At 41.3% G+C, this 18,895-nt stretch overlaps 1 protein-coding gene and 1 long non-coding RNA gene across 3 annotated transcripts; both read left to right on the top strand.

Annotated features, from left to right (window-relative positions):
• Positions 1–7,045: 7,045 nt before the first annotated feature.
• Positions 7,046–9,081, top strand: LOC146252733 (uncharacterized). 2 transcript variants are annotated; one of them, XM_084680637.1, is made up of 9 exons: positions 7,046–7,415; positions 7,703–7,773; positions 7,861–8,037; positions 8,128–8,189; positions 8,272–8,358; positions 8,446–8,487; positions 8,556–8,729; positions 8,809–8,844; positions 8,943–9,081. In XM_084680637.1, the coding sequence occupies exons 1-8, from the start codon at positions 7,258–7,260 to the stop codon at positions 8,842–8,844; spliced, it is 807 nt and encodes a 268-aa protein (XP_084536763.1). In that variant the 5' UTR covers positions 7,046–7,257; the 3' UTR covers positions 8,943–9,081. The 2 variants fall into 2 exon arrangements, with proteins under 2 accessions (XP_084536763.1, XP_084536760.1); XM_084680634.1 differs by lacking the exons at positions 8,809–8,844; positions 8,943–9,081 and having other exon boundaries at positions 8,556–8,783.
• Positions 9,082–14,940: 5,859 nt separating this feature from the next.
• On the top strand, positions 14,941–15,325 carry LOC146252732 (uncharacterized). The gene is made up of 2 exons (XR_014732105.1): positions 14,941–15,015; positions 15,161–15,325. It is a non-coding gene; the product is annotated as an uncharacterized LOC146252732 (long non-coding RNA).
• The last annotated feature ends 3,570 nt before the right edge of the window (positions 15,326–18,895 follow it).

The raw sequence follows: 18,895 nt of genomic DNA, 5'->3' as shown, positions 1-18,895 counted from the left end.
TGTGATCATGTAAACTTGACAAAACAGGCACCATAATTATGGAAATGTGTTCTTGAACAATGAATGAAAGCCCAAGTCTAACTGTGACTGACAGTTTGAAAATAGCCTCTGGTCGTTGTTGTGACTCTGCTTCCCTCTAGTGTGGAAAACTGATATACAAATGCTGTTTCACTGTAATTGTCATATTTGATTGTTTACCATGCCTGGCAGCTGAGATGTGGTTACTTTTCATTGTGCCTGGTAGCTGAGATGTTACTTTACACTGTGCATGGTAGCTGAGATGTTACTGTACACTGTGCCTGGTAGCTGAGATGTTACTTTACACTGTGTCTTGTAGTTGAGATGTTACTTTACACTGTCAGGTTACTGAGATGTTACTTTACATTGCGTCTGGTAGTTGAGATGTTACTTTACACTGTGCCTGGTAGCTGAGATGTTACTTTACAATGTGTCTGGTTGCTGAGATGTTACTTTCCATTGTGTGTGGTAATTGAGATGTTACTTTACACTGTGCCTGTTAGCTGAGATGTTACTTTACACTGTCTGGTGGCTGAGATGTTACTTTACACTGTGTCTTGTAGCTGATATATTACTTTACACTGTGTCTGGTAGCTGAGATGTCACTTTAAATTGTGTCTGGTAGTTGAGATGTTACTTTACACTGTGTCAGGTTGCTGAGATGTTATTTTACATTGTGTCTGGTAGTTGAGATGTTACTTTACACTGTGCCTGGTAGCTGAGATGTTATCTTACACTGTGTCTGGTTGCTGAGATGTTACTTTACATTGTGTGTGGTAGTTGAGATGTTACTTTACACTGTGCCTGGTAACTGAGATGTTACTTTACACTGTGCCTGGTAGCTGAGATGTTACTTTACACTGTGCCTGGTAGCTTAGATGTTACTTTACACTGTGTCTGGTGGCTGAGATGTTACTTTTCACCGTGTCTAGTGGCTGAGATGTTACTTTATAATGTGCCTAACACAGAACTACTGTGAGAACCATGCAGTTCTGATCCCTGATCTTGTACTGTACTTTCTACTTGCAGCATTAGTGAATGTGAATGCTGTGTACTTGCTGTAGTGTTGCTGCTGTAGTGTTGCTGTGTACCTGCTGTAGTGTAGCTGTGTACCTGCTGTAGTGTTGCTATGTACCTGCTGTCATGTTGCTACAGCTGTTGCTAAGCAGCCAAACAAGAAAAGTTAAACCACAATGCTGCAGCAAGGCCCTGGGTGTAGCTTAGTGGTTAGAGTGCTGGACTACAGATCTCCTGGGTGTAGCTAAATGACTTCCTGTGAGAACTCAGGCTTGCCCCTAGAGGGAGCCGTGGCCTGTGGGAGGGGAGCTCTGTTGCTGTGGGAATGGGCAGATCCAGACCATAGTATGGCTGAGGTTAATCCAAGGGGAAGGCAGGAATGCATAACACAGTAATAGTCATTATACCACTTATTTCCACAAGCTCACGTTTCTCACTCGTCAAAGCTAACACATCCAGAAGCAATTTGCAACTACATTTATTTTTTCGTCTCTTTCTAGAGGAATAAGTATTTATGATATTCCGTAAAATTTTCCTCTCCCTCTACTCTCCCACCTCCCTCACTCCCCCCCGGACTCTCCCACCTCCCCTACTCCCCCCTCCCCTGGGACCAGGCTCTGACCTCTGACCTGGTATGATGAGGGGAGGAGCCTCCCACATCCCTGATGGGAAACAGAGAGAGAGAGAAAGAGAGAGAGAGAGAGAGAGAGAGAGAGAGAGAGAGAGATAGAGAGAGAGAAGGGAGAGAAGGTAGAGAGAGATAAGGGAGGGAGAGAGAGAAAGAAGGGAGAGAGACTCATTGTGGTTCAGTCTCTTGTCTGGAACAGCTGCATGGGTCACAGTTACAGCTGAACTTTGAAATTTTCCCATGAATCATCTCTTCCTCCTTTTTCCCTTCCTTCTCCTGCTACTCCTCCTCCTCTTAATTCTCGCTTGTAGAGGGGGTCAGAACTTTGACATCCTGCTTCAGCTGAGTCATCTAGGAAGTGACTCAGAGAAACAGGAAATGACATCCACTGCATCTTCTCTTGTCTGCATAGTTTAGCTCAGGGTCCCTCTGCAACGTGGTCAGGTCCCTGCTGACAACAACAGCAGTGGTTGGTATGTATGGTTTAGTATAAGTGTATGTAATTGTGTGTGCATCACGTATGTGCAGTGTGTGTGATTGTGTGTGTAGTGTTTCTGCCGTGAGTGTGTGTATATTTGTGGCTGATGTTTTTGTTCTGTTCCTGTTTGGGAGCCTAGAAGGCAGGCAGGCATGATTCCTACACCTTAGACCAGCCACCCCCTCCCACAGGATAATAACCCAGTGCAGACACTAGTTGCTGCATTTTATTATAATCTAAGGTGACCAGATGTCCCCGGTTTCCGGCTGGAGCTGTCCCCGGCTGGAGCTGTCCCCGGCTGGAGCTGTCCCCGGTTTTTACTGTGACCAACAACAGACCCAGAACACAAATTTTAAAAACAGAGAAAGAAAACAATGATCAAACATTTAGTTGCGTAGCCTACACGTCACGTGCTTAAGCAAGCAAGCCAGCAGCCAGGGTGGCAATTGAGCTCAGAGCACAAAGATGTTCTAGAATGCCTGTCATTTTAGTATTTTGATTGGCTATTGTATATGCAGCGCGAGAGATTGTGTTCTTTTATTCATTCATTTACATTTATTCATTTAGCAGACACTCTTATCCAAAGCGACTTACAGAAAGTACAGGGACATTCCCCCGAGGCAAGTAGGGTGAAGTGTCTTTCCCAAGGACACAACTTAAATTTTTACGGCCGAGAATTGAACCAGCAACCTTCTGATTACTAGCCCGACTCCCTAACTGCTCAGCCATCTGACCCCTTCAACTTGCCATTAAATTACAAGGTGCTCACGTCAGGTGAGCATACAAACACTTCAAGGTTAGAGTTACTTAAGAACACATTATGGGCAGAACAATCTGGCAAAAGGTTGTTACCTTTACTAATCTTCTATGCTGGAAAAACTTACACCTGTCACCCATCTGTGCAGACTAGTCACTTATCAGCCAATCACAGAGGTTAGGCCTGCTGCAAGGAAGCTTGTGCATCAAAAAAGTTCTTATCACTGACATTGGTTCTTTTTATTTGGATAAAGGTTTTTACCTTTACTAATGTTCATTTCAGCCACACTGTAAAAAAAATAGAAATTGACAACTCAATTTCAAGGCAACTGTCTTCATTGCATTTTCGAGTTTGGAGTCAAACAGACTATTGAGTTTTGAAATTAAACTAAAAGGTTTCGCCAACTTAGAATCTTTTGTTGAGATCATTTACATTTCTTCTTCAGAAAAACTTGAATTTCTGAGTTTTTGAAAAAAAAAAAAATGTATTAAAAAAATTGTTGAGAAAACTCAAAGTGAATTACAATTAATAATTTGATATTTTCAGTTGCAACCAAAAACAATTCAAGCACCAAATGACAAATCGGGTCCACAGCTCACTTGAAATGTTTATTGTTTACCTCGAAACAGCATTAAACTTGATGACTAATAAGCCAAAAACAAGGCTACTTGAATGTAAAGCTGACATTGACCTTAGGCAAGATACACTGATGGCATGGTGAAAAACGGAATGCCAGATATCTGAATTTGTTCAGATCAACTTACTCAATTATAGGATTTAGAAAACCTCCCAATTAACTACAATAAAATGTCTTAGTTAACTTAATCAAAGGAGACAGCCAAGTAGGGCTACTTGGAACACACATCAAATGGTGAAAAGTATGAACCCAGCTGTACTTTGAAAGCAAGGTCTATCCAAAACCTGACTAAGATATGTATGGAACAATAAACAAAACACACCATAGATCAGCGGTTCTCAACCCTGGTCCTCAAGTATCCCTGCTCCAACACACCTGATTCAAATGAATGGGTCGTTGTCTAGTTATGCAGAAGCCTGTTAACCACCATTTATTTGAATCAGGTGTGTTGGAGCAGGGAAACATCTAAAACATGCAGGACAGGGGGTCACTGAGGACCAGTGTTGAGAACCACTGACATAGATGGTAGTGGTCTTTCCAAAACCAGGCTTTAACATGACTTTAAGATTATTGTTTTCTGAGGGGTATTGTTCAGAAAAAGTGTATCACTGTTCAAATCCATTTAAACACTAGGCAGATTAAGGCAAGAATACTGAAGATTTACACTAAGAGCTAAGTTTTGAGACTCCTGATATGCTGTGAGTAATCAATACACAGAACAGGTGCATACATGTTCAAATATATGTAAACATTAGGCAGACTAAGACAAGAAAATTGAAGATTGACAGTAAGAGCTTAGTTTTGAGACTCCTGACACGCTGTGAGTAATCAATAGAGAGTTCCATGAAGACTTTCTCGATCACCAGGGCCAGGTTAAAGTCATCTGAGGCCCGGGGCAGAAGCCTCCCCAAAATCACCACACAAAAGATTTTTAAATATATATATATATATATGTTATTATTACTATGATTTTTATCAATATATATTAGAGAGGGATTGGTAATGTAATTATGACAGACAAAAATATCAGTAAATCAAATCAAATCAAATTTATTTGTATAGCCCTTTTTACACGCAAGCATGTCACAGAGGGCTTCACATACGCCCATAGAACTGCCCCTCAACCAACCTAAACCCTCAAGGAAGACAAGAAAAAACTCCCAACGGGAGAAAAAATGGAAGAAACCTTGGGAGGAGCAATTCAGAGAAGGATCCCCTCCTCCAGAGACGGTTGGTAAGAGAGAGGAGCAGAACACAAGCTAAACATAGTCATACAATGTCAATGGGTTTTGAAACACCAAAAATCCATTGTTCGGCTTTATAGACGTTGGATGGGACCTGGAAACTCGCTGTTGGCCGTCATGGAGGCTGGTTTCCGGTTGACGACCTGGTCCAGCGTTGGTAGACCGACACCCAGGCAGGTCCTGACAGCTCAGACCCCCCACACCACAGGGGATGTGTGGGGGGGACAGAGAGGAGAACAGGGATTAGAGAATGCCAGGAGCAGCTAACAGTTTCAGTCGTAATAGAATGAGATCCCCACCGGTCAAGTGTGGACTAGTGCAGCAATTTAACAAAGCTAAGAGGGTATTTGATGCAGCCTCACACACCAAGACAGCGACAGCCCCCCTTGGTTGGAACATTAAATCTGTTCCGGGGGAAACAACTCTAAAATAGGTTATATTTATACGAATAAGGATGAAAACAACCAGCCCCCCATTGTCTCCAACTAGTACACTATAACAATAAAAATATACAGCAACGGAACTATTACAGTAACAATATACAAGAACAGCTTTACTTTATTTGTAACATTTAAATGGGCAGTGTGAACATAAGCTAAAATTACAATTTAAAAGTTACATGTGATACACACATAGGCAAACGCACACCCCAGGTTTACAAAGAAAGTACACACATTTAACAATCATAGGATTGACTAAACAAGAACGTTTTTAATCTAGTTTTAAATGTCGAAACAGTATCAGCCTCCCTAATTGAGACAGGTAATTTGTTCCAGAGAAAAGGTGCTCTATATGAGAACGCCCTACCTCCAGCAGTTTTTTTCTTAATTTTGGGTAGTACCAGATAGCCGGCATCTTGAGATCTTAGAGTCCTTGCGGGGCAATAGGGTGCAAGGAGACCGGAGAGGGACAGTGGTGCCAATCCATGTAGAGATTTGTAAGTTAGTAGTAAAACTTTGAAATCAGCTCTGGCTTGGATAGGGAGCCAGTGTAAAGAGATAAGAGTAGAGGTTATATGATCAAACTTTCTTGTTTTTGTCAATAGTATGTGATACATTGTAATCAGTGGCGGCTGCTGGTCTTTCAAAGAGGGGAAGCTCAATATTCAGTTTACATCCTAAAAATGTTTTATTTATTTGGCTAGTTCACTGGCTAGTTCACCCCTACGTAAAACCTAGCCGACTGAATGAATTAATGAATGAACGAACAATCTAACAAAACAATATTAATCAAGGAGGAAATGTGGAAATTAGGTTAAACTGAAACAAGGAACGTGGTGTATAATTGTATAAAATGTATGATGAAAATTGGTTAGCAATTTTGCCGAGCAAATACCAAGAAATAGGTTGCTGCAGTTTGCCTTTCTACTACAGTTGCGAAATCTGCGATGGGACTGAGCTTGAATAGCTTCTGTGACTTTTTATAGTATAAAATCGCTGTCAATCAAAAGGAGATGCAGTCTTTCGACAGACCCTCCAATCATCACGCGGAAGCCCAGCGTCCAGGCCAGCCCGTACTCCTCCATTCACCCCCAGAGACTCTGAGCATCCGAGGCGGGACATAATCTCAGCATTCATCCAATGACCGTATAGTTTCAAAGCAATGAAAACAACTGTTCAAAGCAGCCAATGGAAGTCCAAAGAAGTCCATGGAAGCTGAGCTTCAACAGGGAAATGCACTGTGACGCTACGGGGATGTATGAGAAGGAAGTCAGTCAACCTGCTAATATATGTTGCTGATTCTGAAAGAACTCGTTTTCGATATGAACGTGTTCTAACGCATTTAAAATGTTAACACAATAGTAAATATTTGACCATACATTTTATTTATTGCAGGGGAAGCTGAGCTTACCTTGCAGTCTTAAAGAAATCGCCACTGATTGTAATACATTTTAACACGCACCCCTAGCCAGCCCCGATGTCAAACACATTGGAACATGCAATCTAGCGTGCACAATCTAGCGTGCACACACACAGCCCAGCAAACACATATTTACAAACAACTCGATTGAACAATTTAATTATCAGGCTTGGGCCGCCTACTGGAAAAAAAGGCTAGATAATCAGTGTGGGACTAGTTTAAGTCCACTCGTCTACTTTTTTTGAAGGTAAAGTTACAAATCAAATCGTTGAAGGCAATTTGGCGAAGCTGGTCAAACTTGTTTTACATCACCTTCATGCAAAGCCATGTTGTCTTGCATGCTTTGATACCGGCAACGACACGTGGCACTAAGAGAATGTGGACTTCACTACGGGGGCCTGTTGCACAAAAGTAGAATTAAGACATCCGGGATAAATGACTCAGCTGAGCTCAATGAAGCCAAAACATGTGCGTCCAGGCTTAATTGGTTGCACAAAGACCAAGCCAGGATGAGCAGACACGGATTCATTAAGCCAGGTGAAACCAATCCTGGATAGGTGCGCGCTCACGGCTCACTCAAATAGACCCCGCCACAGATCACAGATTAACTGATTTACCATGGCAACTAGAGCCGCGTACTTTTCCCCGTCGGAAGCACAAATCCTCATGGAGGCATACGAGGAGGTAAAAGATATAATTAAGAAGAAAGGCAACACCGCCACAGTGATAAAGCAAAGAGAAAAAGCGTGGCAAAGTATTGCAGACCGCCTGAATGCGTAAGTAGTGCACAATTACACACTCACCACTCCGCTGAAACATCACAATTACAATTCAAATATTTAATTCACATCTCCAAAAATGCAGTTGTACTGTAATTATGAAACGGTTAAATTTTTAATTGAAATGCACTGCAGATATGAGTGAAATTGTGTAAAGTAACTCCATCACACTGTATAAAGCTATGATACATTTTTTGATATTTTTACTGAAAACAAGACAAAAATACCAAGTAATTTTTTGCAGTGTGACTCCATTAAATATGTGTGTGTGTGTGTGTGTGTAGATTAAACATTAACGGGCCAAAACGGACATGGCAGCAGGTCAAAATCAAATACAAGAACATTCTGCAGAATGGTATGGTCCCTGACTAATATTTAACAAAGCACAAGCATATATTGTACCCAGAAGGTGCCTGCTCACACATTGTCTGTACTGTTTTAGCAGTGAAAAAGAATACCCACAGACAAGGCACGGGTGGTGGGTCACCAAAGGCTGACCTTACCCCAGCAGAGGACATGGCCTTGGAGCTAAATAAAGGCAGGCCCGTCTTAGAGGGGATCCCTGGGGGGAAAGAGACGAGCATAGGTTCCTCCCAAGATGCCACCCGCTTCATTCAAGGTATGTCCTTCCATCTCTACATGGGATACAACCACATTCATGTTGAATCAATTTGGACTGTCTGACTTTGGTTTACCTATTGCCTTGCAGTGTCTGGCAGCACTGTGTTCCTGTTAGAGCCACCAGCACAAGCACCAGACGATGCTGATCCAGTGAGTACTCCATCAAAGGCATACTGTAGGCCTGGCATGTCTTGTCTACTAGCTTCAATATGAATCCGATTAAATGTGATAGGGTGAAGGCCCCAGTGCAGCAGCAACAGCACATGATGGAGACGATGATGAGGAGGAGACCATCTCTCTGGATTCCAGAAGGCATGAGGTATCATGTTAAGACTGTGAAAGTACTATTTACTCTACAATGGTGAGGAGTCCTCATCAAAATCAAAAAATCTAATTTCTTTTACAGGACCCAGATGCTATACAGTGGGAAAACCAGCCTGGCAACATAGTGCGTATTAATAAAAGGACACCACATCCTGCCAAATTCCAGCTGCGCTAATTGTATTGTGTTCACAGAGCTCACAAGCTATCAGAAAGTTGTATGGCAAACACCTCTGGCGCCAAATAGAACTGGCAGACATAGACATTCAGTACAAGAAGAAAAAGATGGAAAATCTTGCACTGGAGTCCGAAATAAAAAAGAGGACAATTAGGAAACTGGACCTTGAAATAAAAAAACTTGAGAGGAAGGTGAGATATGCCTTCAATGTACACTGTATGCTAACTGTAACACAAATGTATTAATCATTATTTTTCTTTCCTCCCCCAGCTCCAAGAAGATGACACAGCTGAAAATAAAAATTAGGTATATTCTCGTAAAGTCAAGTGAGCCATGACATATGAGCTCTTATTGTGAGCACACAGGACGGTGGCATCTTTCTAAGGTTTTTTTTATTTTCCCAGCAATCAGTACAACCAAGTCATCGTTATAAGGCATCGCCCTCTTTTGCCCACCCCCCCAGCACCAGGTGTGGCCACTAGCCTATATGAAGGCCCAAAATTGTGTGTTCCTTTCTGCTCTGACAATGGCATGCCCATTCGTGCGAGATGTGGTGGATGAAGAAGCACTTGTGCTGAGGAGAGCCTTCAGGCGAGAAAGGGTCTTCAGGGACCGGTTGGACCCACTGGCCTTCCCTGATGACCATCTATATGAAAGATACAGGTTTTCTGCAGATGGCATCAGGTATCTATGCAGACTACTGGGTCCCAGGATTAAGCACCGCACTGCACGGAGCCATGCACTGAGTGTGGAGCAAATGGTTTGTGTGGCCTTGCGCTTTTTTGCTAGTGGAGCCTTCCTGTACTCAGTGGGGGATGCAGAACAGCTGAACAAGGCCACAATTTGCCGCACAATAAGGAGTGTGTGTCTGGCTATCAAAGCATTAGCAGATGTCTTCATCTCCTTCCCTGGCCACAGAAGACTCTGTGACATCAAAGAGGAGTTCTATAGGATTGCAGGTAAGAGGATCTACAAATTACAGGACAACTGTTAACACATAGTAGGATACTCATTACTTTGTGCGACAGGTTTCCCCAATGTCATTGGTGCAGTGGACTGCACACACATAAGGATAAAAGCCCCCTCAGGTGCCCATGAGGCCGATTTTGTGAATAGGAAATCCTTTCACAGCATTAATGTTCAGGTGAACATAACTTTTTGATATTGTCCATTGACGAACACGCTGCATTGCCAGTGATGTGCATTGATTGGTGTAATATTCCTCATCTTATGATTTCAGATGGTCTGCAATGCTGACTGTGTGATCAGCAATGTTGTGGCAAAATGGCCTGGCTCAGTCCATGACTCCAGAATCTTTCGGGCCTCTGAAATCTATCAGTGCCTATCACAAGGTAAGCCACACAACCCCTATTTATAACCATCATGGCTGTGTCAAGAATATCACTGTGTTTATGAGGTAGTAATGATGAGATTTTGTGTTGACAGGTGAATTCTCTGGTGTGTTGCTGGGAGACAGGGGGTATGGCTGCCAGCCTTTTCTCCTGACACCTTTCACAGACCCCCAGGAAGCACAGCAGGCCTACAACCATGCCCATGCCAGGACCAGGGCCAGAGTTGAAATGACCTTTGGCCTCCTGAAGGCACGCTTTCACTGCCTTCACAAATTAAGGGTCAGCCCTGTTAGGGCATGTGATATTACTGTGGCTTGTGCTGTCCTCCACAATGTGGCCTGCCTGAGGAAGGAGAGGGCCCCCAGAGTGCCACCAGCCATGGACTGGGACAATCCGGCAATCTTCCCTGATGACGACAGTGGTCGGCTGCTGAGGGACCAATATGTGTTGAATTATTTTAGTTAGTATGTGTGCTTTCAATTTTGGTTAAATATGTCCTGCGGTGGCAGAGGAATTTGGGTTTTTTTGGGTTCGTTTTTTTACGAATTTGGCCTCTTATGATGTTTGTGCGGTATACTGTGTGTAATACAAGGCTGCAGGGAGGCTACTGCATCCATTCATTTGTCTGTTCAGTTGATGTGTATGGATTTGTCCTGCATTTATTTTAGTGTGCAGACATGCAGGGTGTTATATACAGACCTTTGAATGTGTATGTATCATTTTGTATAATATGCTTGGATTCTGTGCTTTCCATCTTGTAGAGTCACTGTGACTTCAGTTTCGAAAGGAGCTGATGGTTTACCTGCTTTGTTTTGTCCTTATTCAATAAAGGAACATAATGTTACACATTGTGTTTTTATATTCATATGGAATGTGTATTTGTTTATATGACAGAGTACTAGGGCCACACTGAAGAAAAAGGATAAAGTCATAAATTTATGAGGCTGGTTCTTTCTGCAGAAAAGCTACATATTGTTTTTACAGTTTTGATACTTATGACAATGTGATACTTAATATTCTGGCACATCAGCATGTCTTTGTTTATGAAACCATACTGAAGTACAATTTCACGAAATGCCCCACATCTGTCATTTTAACAACTGTCCTCCTTTAAAACAACTGGTTACAATATTATGACTTGTGTTTTTTTCCCCTCTGTGGCCCTAATATTCTATCATTTTATATATAGCCTTATAGTCTATGGGAAACTGTAAATTATCTAATGATAGCAACATCATCTAAAAATCATTTTTTATCCAAAATCATTGAAATTAATGATCACAAACGTTTAAATAATGACAGTGGGTCTAGTTATATGTGATAACAATGTATAGTGAGCAGTGAAATAACTATTGGTTTCCATTTGTGGTGACTGCTGACTGACATTAGGGATGAGATTAAATAGATCCTGGAATTTAGCCTGGTCTGGAGCAGGCTAGCTCCACAGAATAAATCTCCATGGTAATTTATACCATAACATATCCTCCTGCCCCCTATCCATCTTTAGTGCAACCGGATTACGGATCAATTGAGCCAGGATCACCAAGATATCCTGGCTTAATCCCTTATCCTAGTTTTGTGCAACAGGCCCCGGGTTGGTAAATGCATCAAAAAAAGTGTTTTTGTTGTGTTTTGTTTTTATCTCGCGTGCCGGGGTCCCAGCCCCTCCTGCCCATTGCACGAACACGGCCCTGTCGATCACTTCGAAAGTGTACTTTAGTTATTTTGGGTACTTGATGTTAAGGCATAGAGCAGGCTGAACAGGTAGGCAAATGCAATGGGCAGGTCTGGAATATCTCTGAGAACAATGTTCTCTTCTAAGACAATGGAAATTCCCTGGACTCTGGGAGGTGAGGTGCCATTGTCTTCTAGAATCGTGAGGACAGCAACCTGGACAATCAAAATCGGCAACAAAGCAACCAAACAGGAAATTGGATCACATGTTGGCAAATCTTTGAGATGTCAACACCAAACTTGGTAAGATGACTCGGAACCCTCTTCTGAGGACGTCCACACAATTTGGTGTCATGTGATCACTGGGCGTGGCCGCAGGAAGCAAAAATGTGTTTGGGCCAATGACTTTTGATTTGTTTGCCTTTATTAAGTGATTCCTTTGTCTCATGATATCTTGGGACATCCTGTATGTGACTCATAATAATCTGTGATAATAGCCGAATTGATGCGGCCGCCATTTTGAATTCATTGAAAAAACGTTTTTTCTCTACTCCTCCTACACATGTTGTCCAATCTTCACCAAATTTGGCAGAGATTATCTTCAGACCAAGCTTCATACAAGTTATCACATGGTTTTTTGATTTTCGAAAGCATTTGCCTGGTACAGGCAATCAAAATGTGCCATTAAGCCAGCAAACAGGAAGTTGGGTTGTATCTCATCAAATCTTTGATAGATTCACACCAAACTTGTTGCTTGTACTCGTTACCCTCTTTTGAGGATGTCTAAAATGTTTTCTGGGTCATTTGACTACTTGGCCACCTCATTGCTGCTTGCAGCCATATTTGGATTTGGTCAGATTTGGTATCCCATTGGTAAGTCTGCAGCATTGGTTTTTCTATACAGTTAAAATTTTTCAAGGATATACATTTTTAATGGTTCGCAATGTTTGGAGGAATCCGCCATTACTGCTTGCAGTTATATTTCTTACTTGTTCTTCAGAAAAAAGAGCAGGCCATCTGTCCTATATATCTGATACCATTGCCTGCACCTCGACAACCTCTTTTCTCCTAAGGGAGAAAGTAAGGTCCATCTTCTGTCTGATGAATCATGTCATGTCTTTACTTCTCTTTTTCATTTCATCCACCAGGGCAAGTCTTAGGTCTTCAAGTGTATCATCATCAAGTGTATCATTTAGGATGATCAGGGACATGATTAACCTCCCCTCGCTTGGGTTTTTTCAAGGAAAAGGTATGCTCTACATCTTCTTCTCTCTGTCTTTTTTTGTTTACAGTGACCTTGCTGCAGCCAGCTTGATGCAGCTTTGATCTGTAGTTGCCAAGTTGGTACTCGATGCTTGTGGTCCACCCACCATAAATTGTGCCAGTGCCAGGCTCCAGACATGGATGTTTATGGAGAAGTTCAGAAGTCACAGATTTGATTTAGCTTTTTTCGGGGTAGGCTTTCAAGGCATACATAGTCGGTGCAACCTTGTCCAGAATGTCCATCTTTATCTGCCTTGTTACACCAAGACCTTTCTCTATCTTCTCATACACCTCATTACCCTTACGCAACTTTAACTCAACATCATATGAGAAAGATGGGATCTGAAATGGAGAAGGCCACCGTGAAGTGCTTCACATATTTCTGCGAATATATGCTGAAGGGCTGTACGAAGACCCTGGAGAGCTCATACTGGCTGTGTCTAGAGAGGAAATGGAAGAATTGGACTGGACTTCTGGTTGATTACATTGTGATCATGTGATGTTCCCGTAGAATGTGCAAGACAACTCGTTCTTCTGGCAATCCTACCTTGTCCACCAAGTTACAAAGTGCATTTCCAAAATCTGGATCTTAATATTCCAAGGAGAATCCACCTTCAAGTTGGAGCTTCTTTTGGAGTTCAATTTGCAGATGCTCCACGGACTCTGGTCGCTGTGTTAGCTGGACTTTTCGAATGAGTTTTGGAGTTATCTGTACTCGAAATAACAAAGCCTGTGAAGAGAGTGTAAAAAACATCCTTACACTTCCAGACAATAGTTTCAAAAATAATTATTCAACTTATACTCCAAAGGCCGTCAAAATATCAACATACTCCTGTTGACATACAAATGGAGGTTATCATTCAAATTTAAGTTATACAGTGACAGGGTTTACAAACCATTTCAAGTCCTTTCAATGCAGCAGACAGGTCTTCGGGGTCACCAGCACCTTTCCTCCTACTGTGTTTGCAGTCAACGGGTGGTAATCATTCAAGGCCTCTGGATCCTGGATTTCTATATCTGTGTAGCGCACCGTATCCTATAAGATTCTGGTTCCAAGTTAATATCCAAGTTAATATGCAATATTTCTCCGTGTTTCTTTCGTTTTTATCGAGGATAGCGTACCCAATGTGTTTAATTTAGTCCAATGTAGCCTACTTTTTATTTTACGTACTAATAGGCTCATCGCTTTTCCGCCAATTTAAGAGCCTACGTCTGAAAACGCAACGTTTTTTCAAGTTCATTGTCTTAAGATTTTCATCATGTTGATAAATTGATCTTTCATTTGTTTTCTTTATTCAACCCTTATTTAATATAATAGTTTAACAGTCCCAATTATTGCCAGAATGTGTGGTGGTTCATGTTTTTACTGTATACTTTGCGTCACGTCAGGCTAATTACATAACGGAACTACATTAACAAAAATAGATTATACGGATATTGGAAAATAATTTTGGATGCTATTCAAATAGTGAAATCAGTTCAAATCTCCATCCCTAGTATATTGCTGCCAATCATAAGAGGGAGTAATCGTAATAGTGCCCCATTTTTATGTCCATTGCCACCAATACTTCCTTTTGCAAAGTTTGCTTTCGTAATTTTCTGTGGCTTGTTTACCTTGTCAGAATATTTGTATGGAAAGGATTGTATTCGATTATTCGGTCCATCAAATGAAAGGAATCCTTTTGAAATAAATTCCTTCAGGCACAAAGATATTTTCTAAAGGGATGACACCTTCAAAAAAGTCATGCAAAATATCTGGTGTAAATCCAGTCACTGGATGGAAGTATGACAGATGCTTACTCAGTACACATTCTCTTTTAACACCATTCAAATGTGTTTCATTGCTAGCTTTGAGCTCCTCCAAAAGTGTGTTGTGCTGTTCTACATTCCTTAATTGAAAATCACTTGCCTCAATAGTTATCCTTTGGTCTCGACTAAGCAAACAGAATCTGCAGAACTTTTCAACGTTAAAAGCCTCTTGAAATCCTGCTATACCGTGGGCCCGAGGTTATCTGCACATACACAAAATACAGTTCCCTTTACAAACTTATCTAAACTTTCAACAAAACCCCCCTTGTTTTCCAAAGACAGAATATCCTTAATCAGTGGCTCAAGAAAACAAGCGAAGCAGGTTCATGCTGGGGGACGCGAGACCTAGCGCGTCAGCAAATCGTCATCACGTGTCAAGGTACACCCTCCTAATAGGGCGTGGTGTAAAGCAGGGATCCCAGGTCCTGCATTGCTAGTGCGACACAGACACTCTCAGTCTCCTGCGGCCTCCACCTCCCCGGCCTCCTCCTTTTTGTCTGGTTTTTCTTTTTCTTCTTCCTCAGGGGGAATGCGTCGCTGCTCTCTGCCCGGATGTCGAGACGGTGTCTCAGGAGACGGTATCTCAGTTGGGTGCGGCAGGGAGCCGCTGCGAGCACAACCATACGCCAAATCAAATATTACAATAATGTATTGTAACGTGTAATAAAGTATCAAGTAACATAACATTACTGAGTCCTCCTGCCTGAACCTCTCATATCCAAACAATTCTACATCAGAACTCTTTCCAAGGGCAGCTAGCTGAATCGAGTGCAGACTAGAGCAAAATTTGGCTGGTATATTGAGAACAACCCAATACACAGCAGTAATCTTGTGTATTTTTCTTGATGTCCCTAATGGATTATATACTTCAAAGTCATCAATATACAGCCCTACAGAAATACCTGTTTCTTGCTCCCCTAAAAGCTTATTGTCTCTGAAGTACTGACCATCTTGAAAGGATCTGTATTGGCCAGTTAAAGCTTCCTGACTAAATACTACCTTATCTAAAAAATCGTCTCGTCTTAGTAGACTCTCTAAAACTTGAAGGATTGAAACATAAACAAAGGTACTTTTATGGGTCCTATCATACAAATATTCAATTGGCTCAATCACACGAAAGTGTTCCTTGAAGTATAAATTCCTCCTGTAATCAGTAGATAATGCACCCTTAGCTTGCGTAGTTACAATAAGTGGATTTGTTTGCAATATTGTTTCATTAATTTCACTGACAACAAAATCATCTAATTGAATATTATGTTTAGTAAGCACCTCTTTGATTCTTTGAAGAGAATTACATTTGGAAAAGTGCAGAATATCATGAAATTCTTCAACTATTTTCTGTATTGCACTTTTGGAAACATGAAGAACTGTTTGCATGCACAACAAAAGAGATGCAAGTTTGTGTTCTAGTGTCTCAAAATCGACATCCTCTTCCCTGCCATTTTCACACGACTCTTCTCTCAGAACGCTTTGTGAAGTCTCTGGTGCAACACAAACATCAGATGGTTGGACCCAGACCTTTCGTTTGAGTACCATATTAAACAAATCACCAGAACTACATTTTTCCATCTACGTAATATTGCCAAAATACGAAAATTCCTCTCAAAGGATGATGCTGAAAAACTAATACATGCTTTTGTTACGTCCCGATTGGACTACTGCAATGTGTTGTTCTCTGGCCTCCCAATTACCTACTTGAAAAATTTACAGCGGGTACAAAATGCTGCTGCTAGACTATTGACAAAAACAAGAAAGTTTGATCATATAACATCTACTCTTATCTCTTTACACTGGCTCCCTATCCAAGCCAGAGCTGATTTCAAAGTTTTACTACTAACTTACAAATCTCTACATGGATTGGCACCACTGTACCTCTCCGGTCTCCTTGCACCCTATTGCCCCGCAAGGACTCTAAGATCTCAAGATGCCGGCTATCTGGTAATACCCAAAATTAAGAAAAAAACTGCTGGAGGTAGGGCGTTCTCATATAGAGCACCTCTTCTCTGGAACAAATTACCTGTCTCAATTAGGGAGGCTGATACTGTTTCGACATTTAAAACTAGATTAAAAACGTTCCTGTTTAGTCAATCCTATGATTGTTAAATGTGTGTACTTTCTATGTAAACCTGGGGTGTGCGTTTGCCTATGTGTGTATCACATGTAACTTTTAAATTGTAATTTTAGCTTATGTTCACACTGCCCATTTAAATGTTACAAATAAAGTAAACCTGTTATTGTATATTGTTACTGTAATAGTTCCGTTGCTGTATATTTTAATTGTTATAGTTTACTAGTTGGAGACAACGGGGGGCTGGTTGTTTTCATCCTTATTCGTATAAATATAACCTATTTTAGAGTTGTTTCCCCTGGAACAGATTTCATGTTCCAACCAAGGGGGGCTGTCGCTGTCTTGGTGTGTGGGGCTGCATCACATACCCTCTTAGCTTTGTTAAATTGCTGCACTAGTCCACACTTGACCGGTGGGGATCTCATTCTATTACGACTGAAACTGTTAGCTGCTCCTGGCATTCTCTAATCCCTGTTCTCCTCTCTGTCCCCCCCACACATCCCTTGTGGTGTGGGGGGTCTGAGCTGTCAGGACCTGCCTGGTCGTCGGTCTACCAACGCTGGACCAGGTCGTCAACCGGAAACCAGCCTCCATGACGGCCAACAGCGAGTTTCCAGGTCCCATCCAACGTCTATAAAGCCGAACAATGGATTTTTGGTGTTTCAAAACCCATTGACACTGTATGACTATGTTTAGCTTGTGTTCTGCTCCTCTCTCTTGCCAACCGTCTCTGGAGGAGGGGATCCCTCTCTGAATTGCTCCTCCCAAGGTTTCTTCCATTTTTTCTCCCGTTGGGAGTTTTTCTGGGAGTTTTTCCTTGTCTTCCTTGAGGGTTTAGGTTGGTTGAGGGGCAGTTCTATGGGCGTATGTGAAGCCCTCTGTGACATGCTTGCGTGTAAAAAGGGCTATACAAATAAATTTGATTTGATTTGATTTGATTTGGTCAATGGAATCATTTTCAGAATTTCTTTTTACACAAGTTCGAATCTCATTTAGTGTATGATTTTTGTGCTTTCTACTTCTGTGACAACCGAATGTTTTATAATTGTTTGTTTTGTATCCACATCTAAGAAAAAGGCAATGCACAGTCTCTTGATATCTCAGATGATGTCCAAGATGGTTGAAATTTTTTTCACTACATATGTCTCTAAAGTCACGTAATTCACAAAAGAAAGTTGATTTTTCGTGCCTTTTGACAGTCCTGCTGTGTGATCTGGAAATGTGTGATTTCAATGATCCAGGTGTTTTGAAGGTACATAGACAACCGATGTGGAAAGAGGGCCAGTGGGATCCTCTTCCATAGCGCAGTCGATGGTGTCTTGAAATAACTTGTAGATTTGATGTAACAAACTTGCAGAATTTGCACTGCATGCGTTAACTAAACTGAAAAAGAACAAGAGGCAAAGAAATTAGTTAAACAATTTGAGTTAAGCTTGCCTCTGTGTAGCCTTTTGCAATTAGCTAGCTTGATAATTATATGAAAACAACTTGGCACTAGCTAAATTAGCTATGTGAGGAGCATCACAGCTAACACATTACATGTGTAATGCTAATGTAATGTTAAATTAACTATTCTAACTATAAGAGTAATACATAGATAGTAAAGCACTTTGTAACTCAATTAATTCAAGGTGATTTTGAATTAGAGGCTCAAACATGTAAACATATAAGGTCCTTACTAAGGAGCGAAACGCAATGTTCTATAGCGCCATACTGTAGCTACATGACCGACCGTTATCAAAACGTGATCAGCCACGCGCTTGGTACGGTCTTATAAAATTGAGGGCTAAGTAAGCTATTTTTTAACTAGGTTTTCTAACATCTCTGAACGTTTATTTTCGAAGATTCTTTTGTAAGTGATTTGTGAGACGATAAACTTTGATATCATATATGCATTTTCACCATTTCAACATAACTTTCTGGAGGCTTTAATCGTAGTTATTTTACATCTAGCTAGCGAAATCCTATAACTAAAACAATTTGAAACTGATAGCAAATAAAAATGCTAAATAGCCTACATTTCAAACTTATACGAAAAACATGCCCATTCAATTTCTACAATACATTTAACTAACGCTATTTATTTAAAGAAAATACTCACCTCTGAAATAGCTAGCTAGCTAGCTAAATTTCGCTTCAAGATGAGACCGTTGTGTGAAAGACGCATGCCGTTGTGTGGATGAAAGCCGCT

Source organism: Hypomesus nipponensis, chromosome 18 (genome assembly GCF_054491055.1).
Source record: "Hypomesus nipponensis isolate SF chromosome 18, ASM5449105v1, whole genome shotgun sequence".
NCBI lineage: Eukaryota > Metazoa > Chordata > Actinopteri > Osmeriformes > Osmeridae > Hypomesus > Hypomesus nipponensis.
This window is presented reverse-complemented; position numbering and strand designations above follow the sequence as displayed.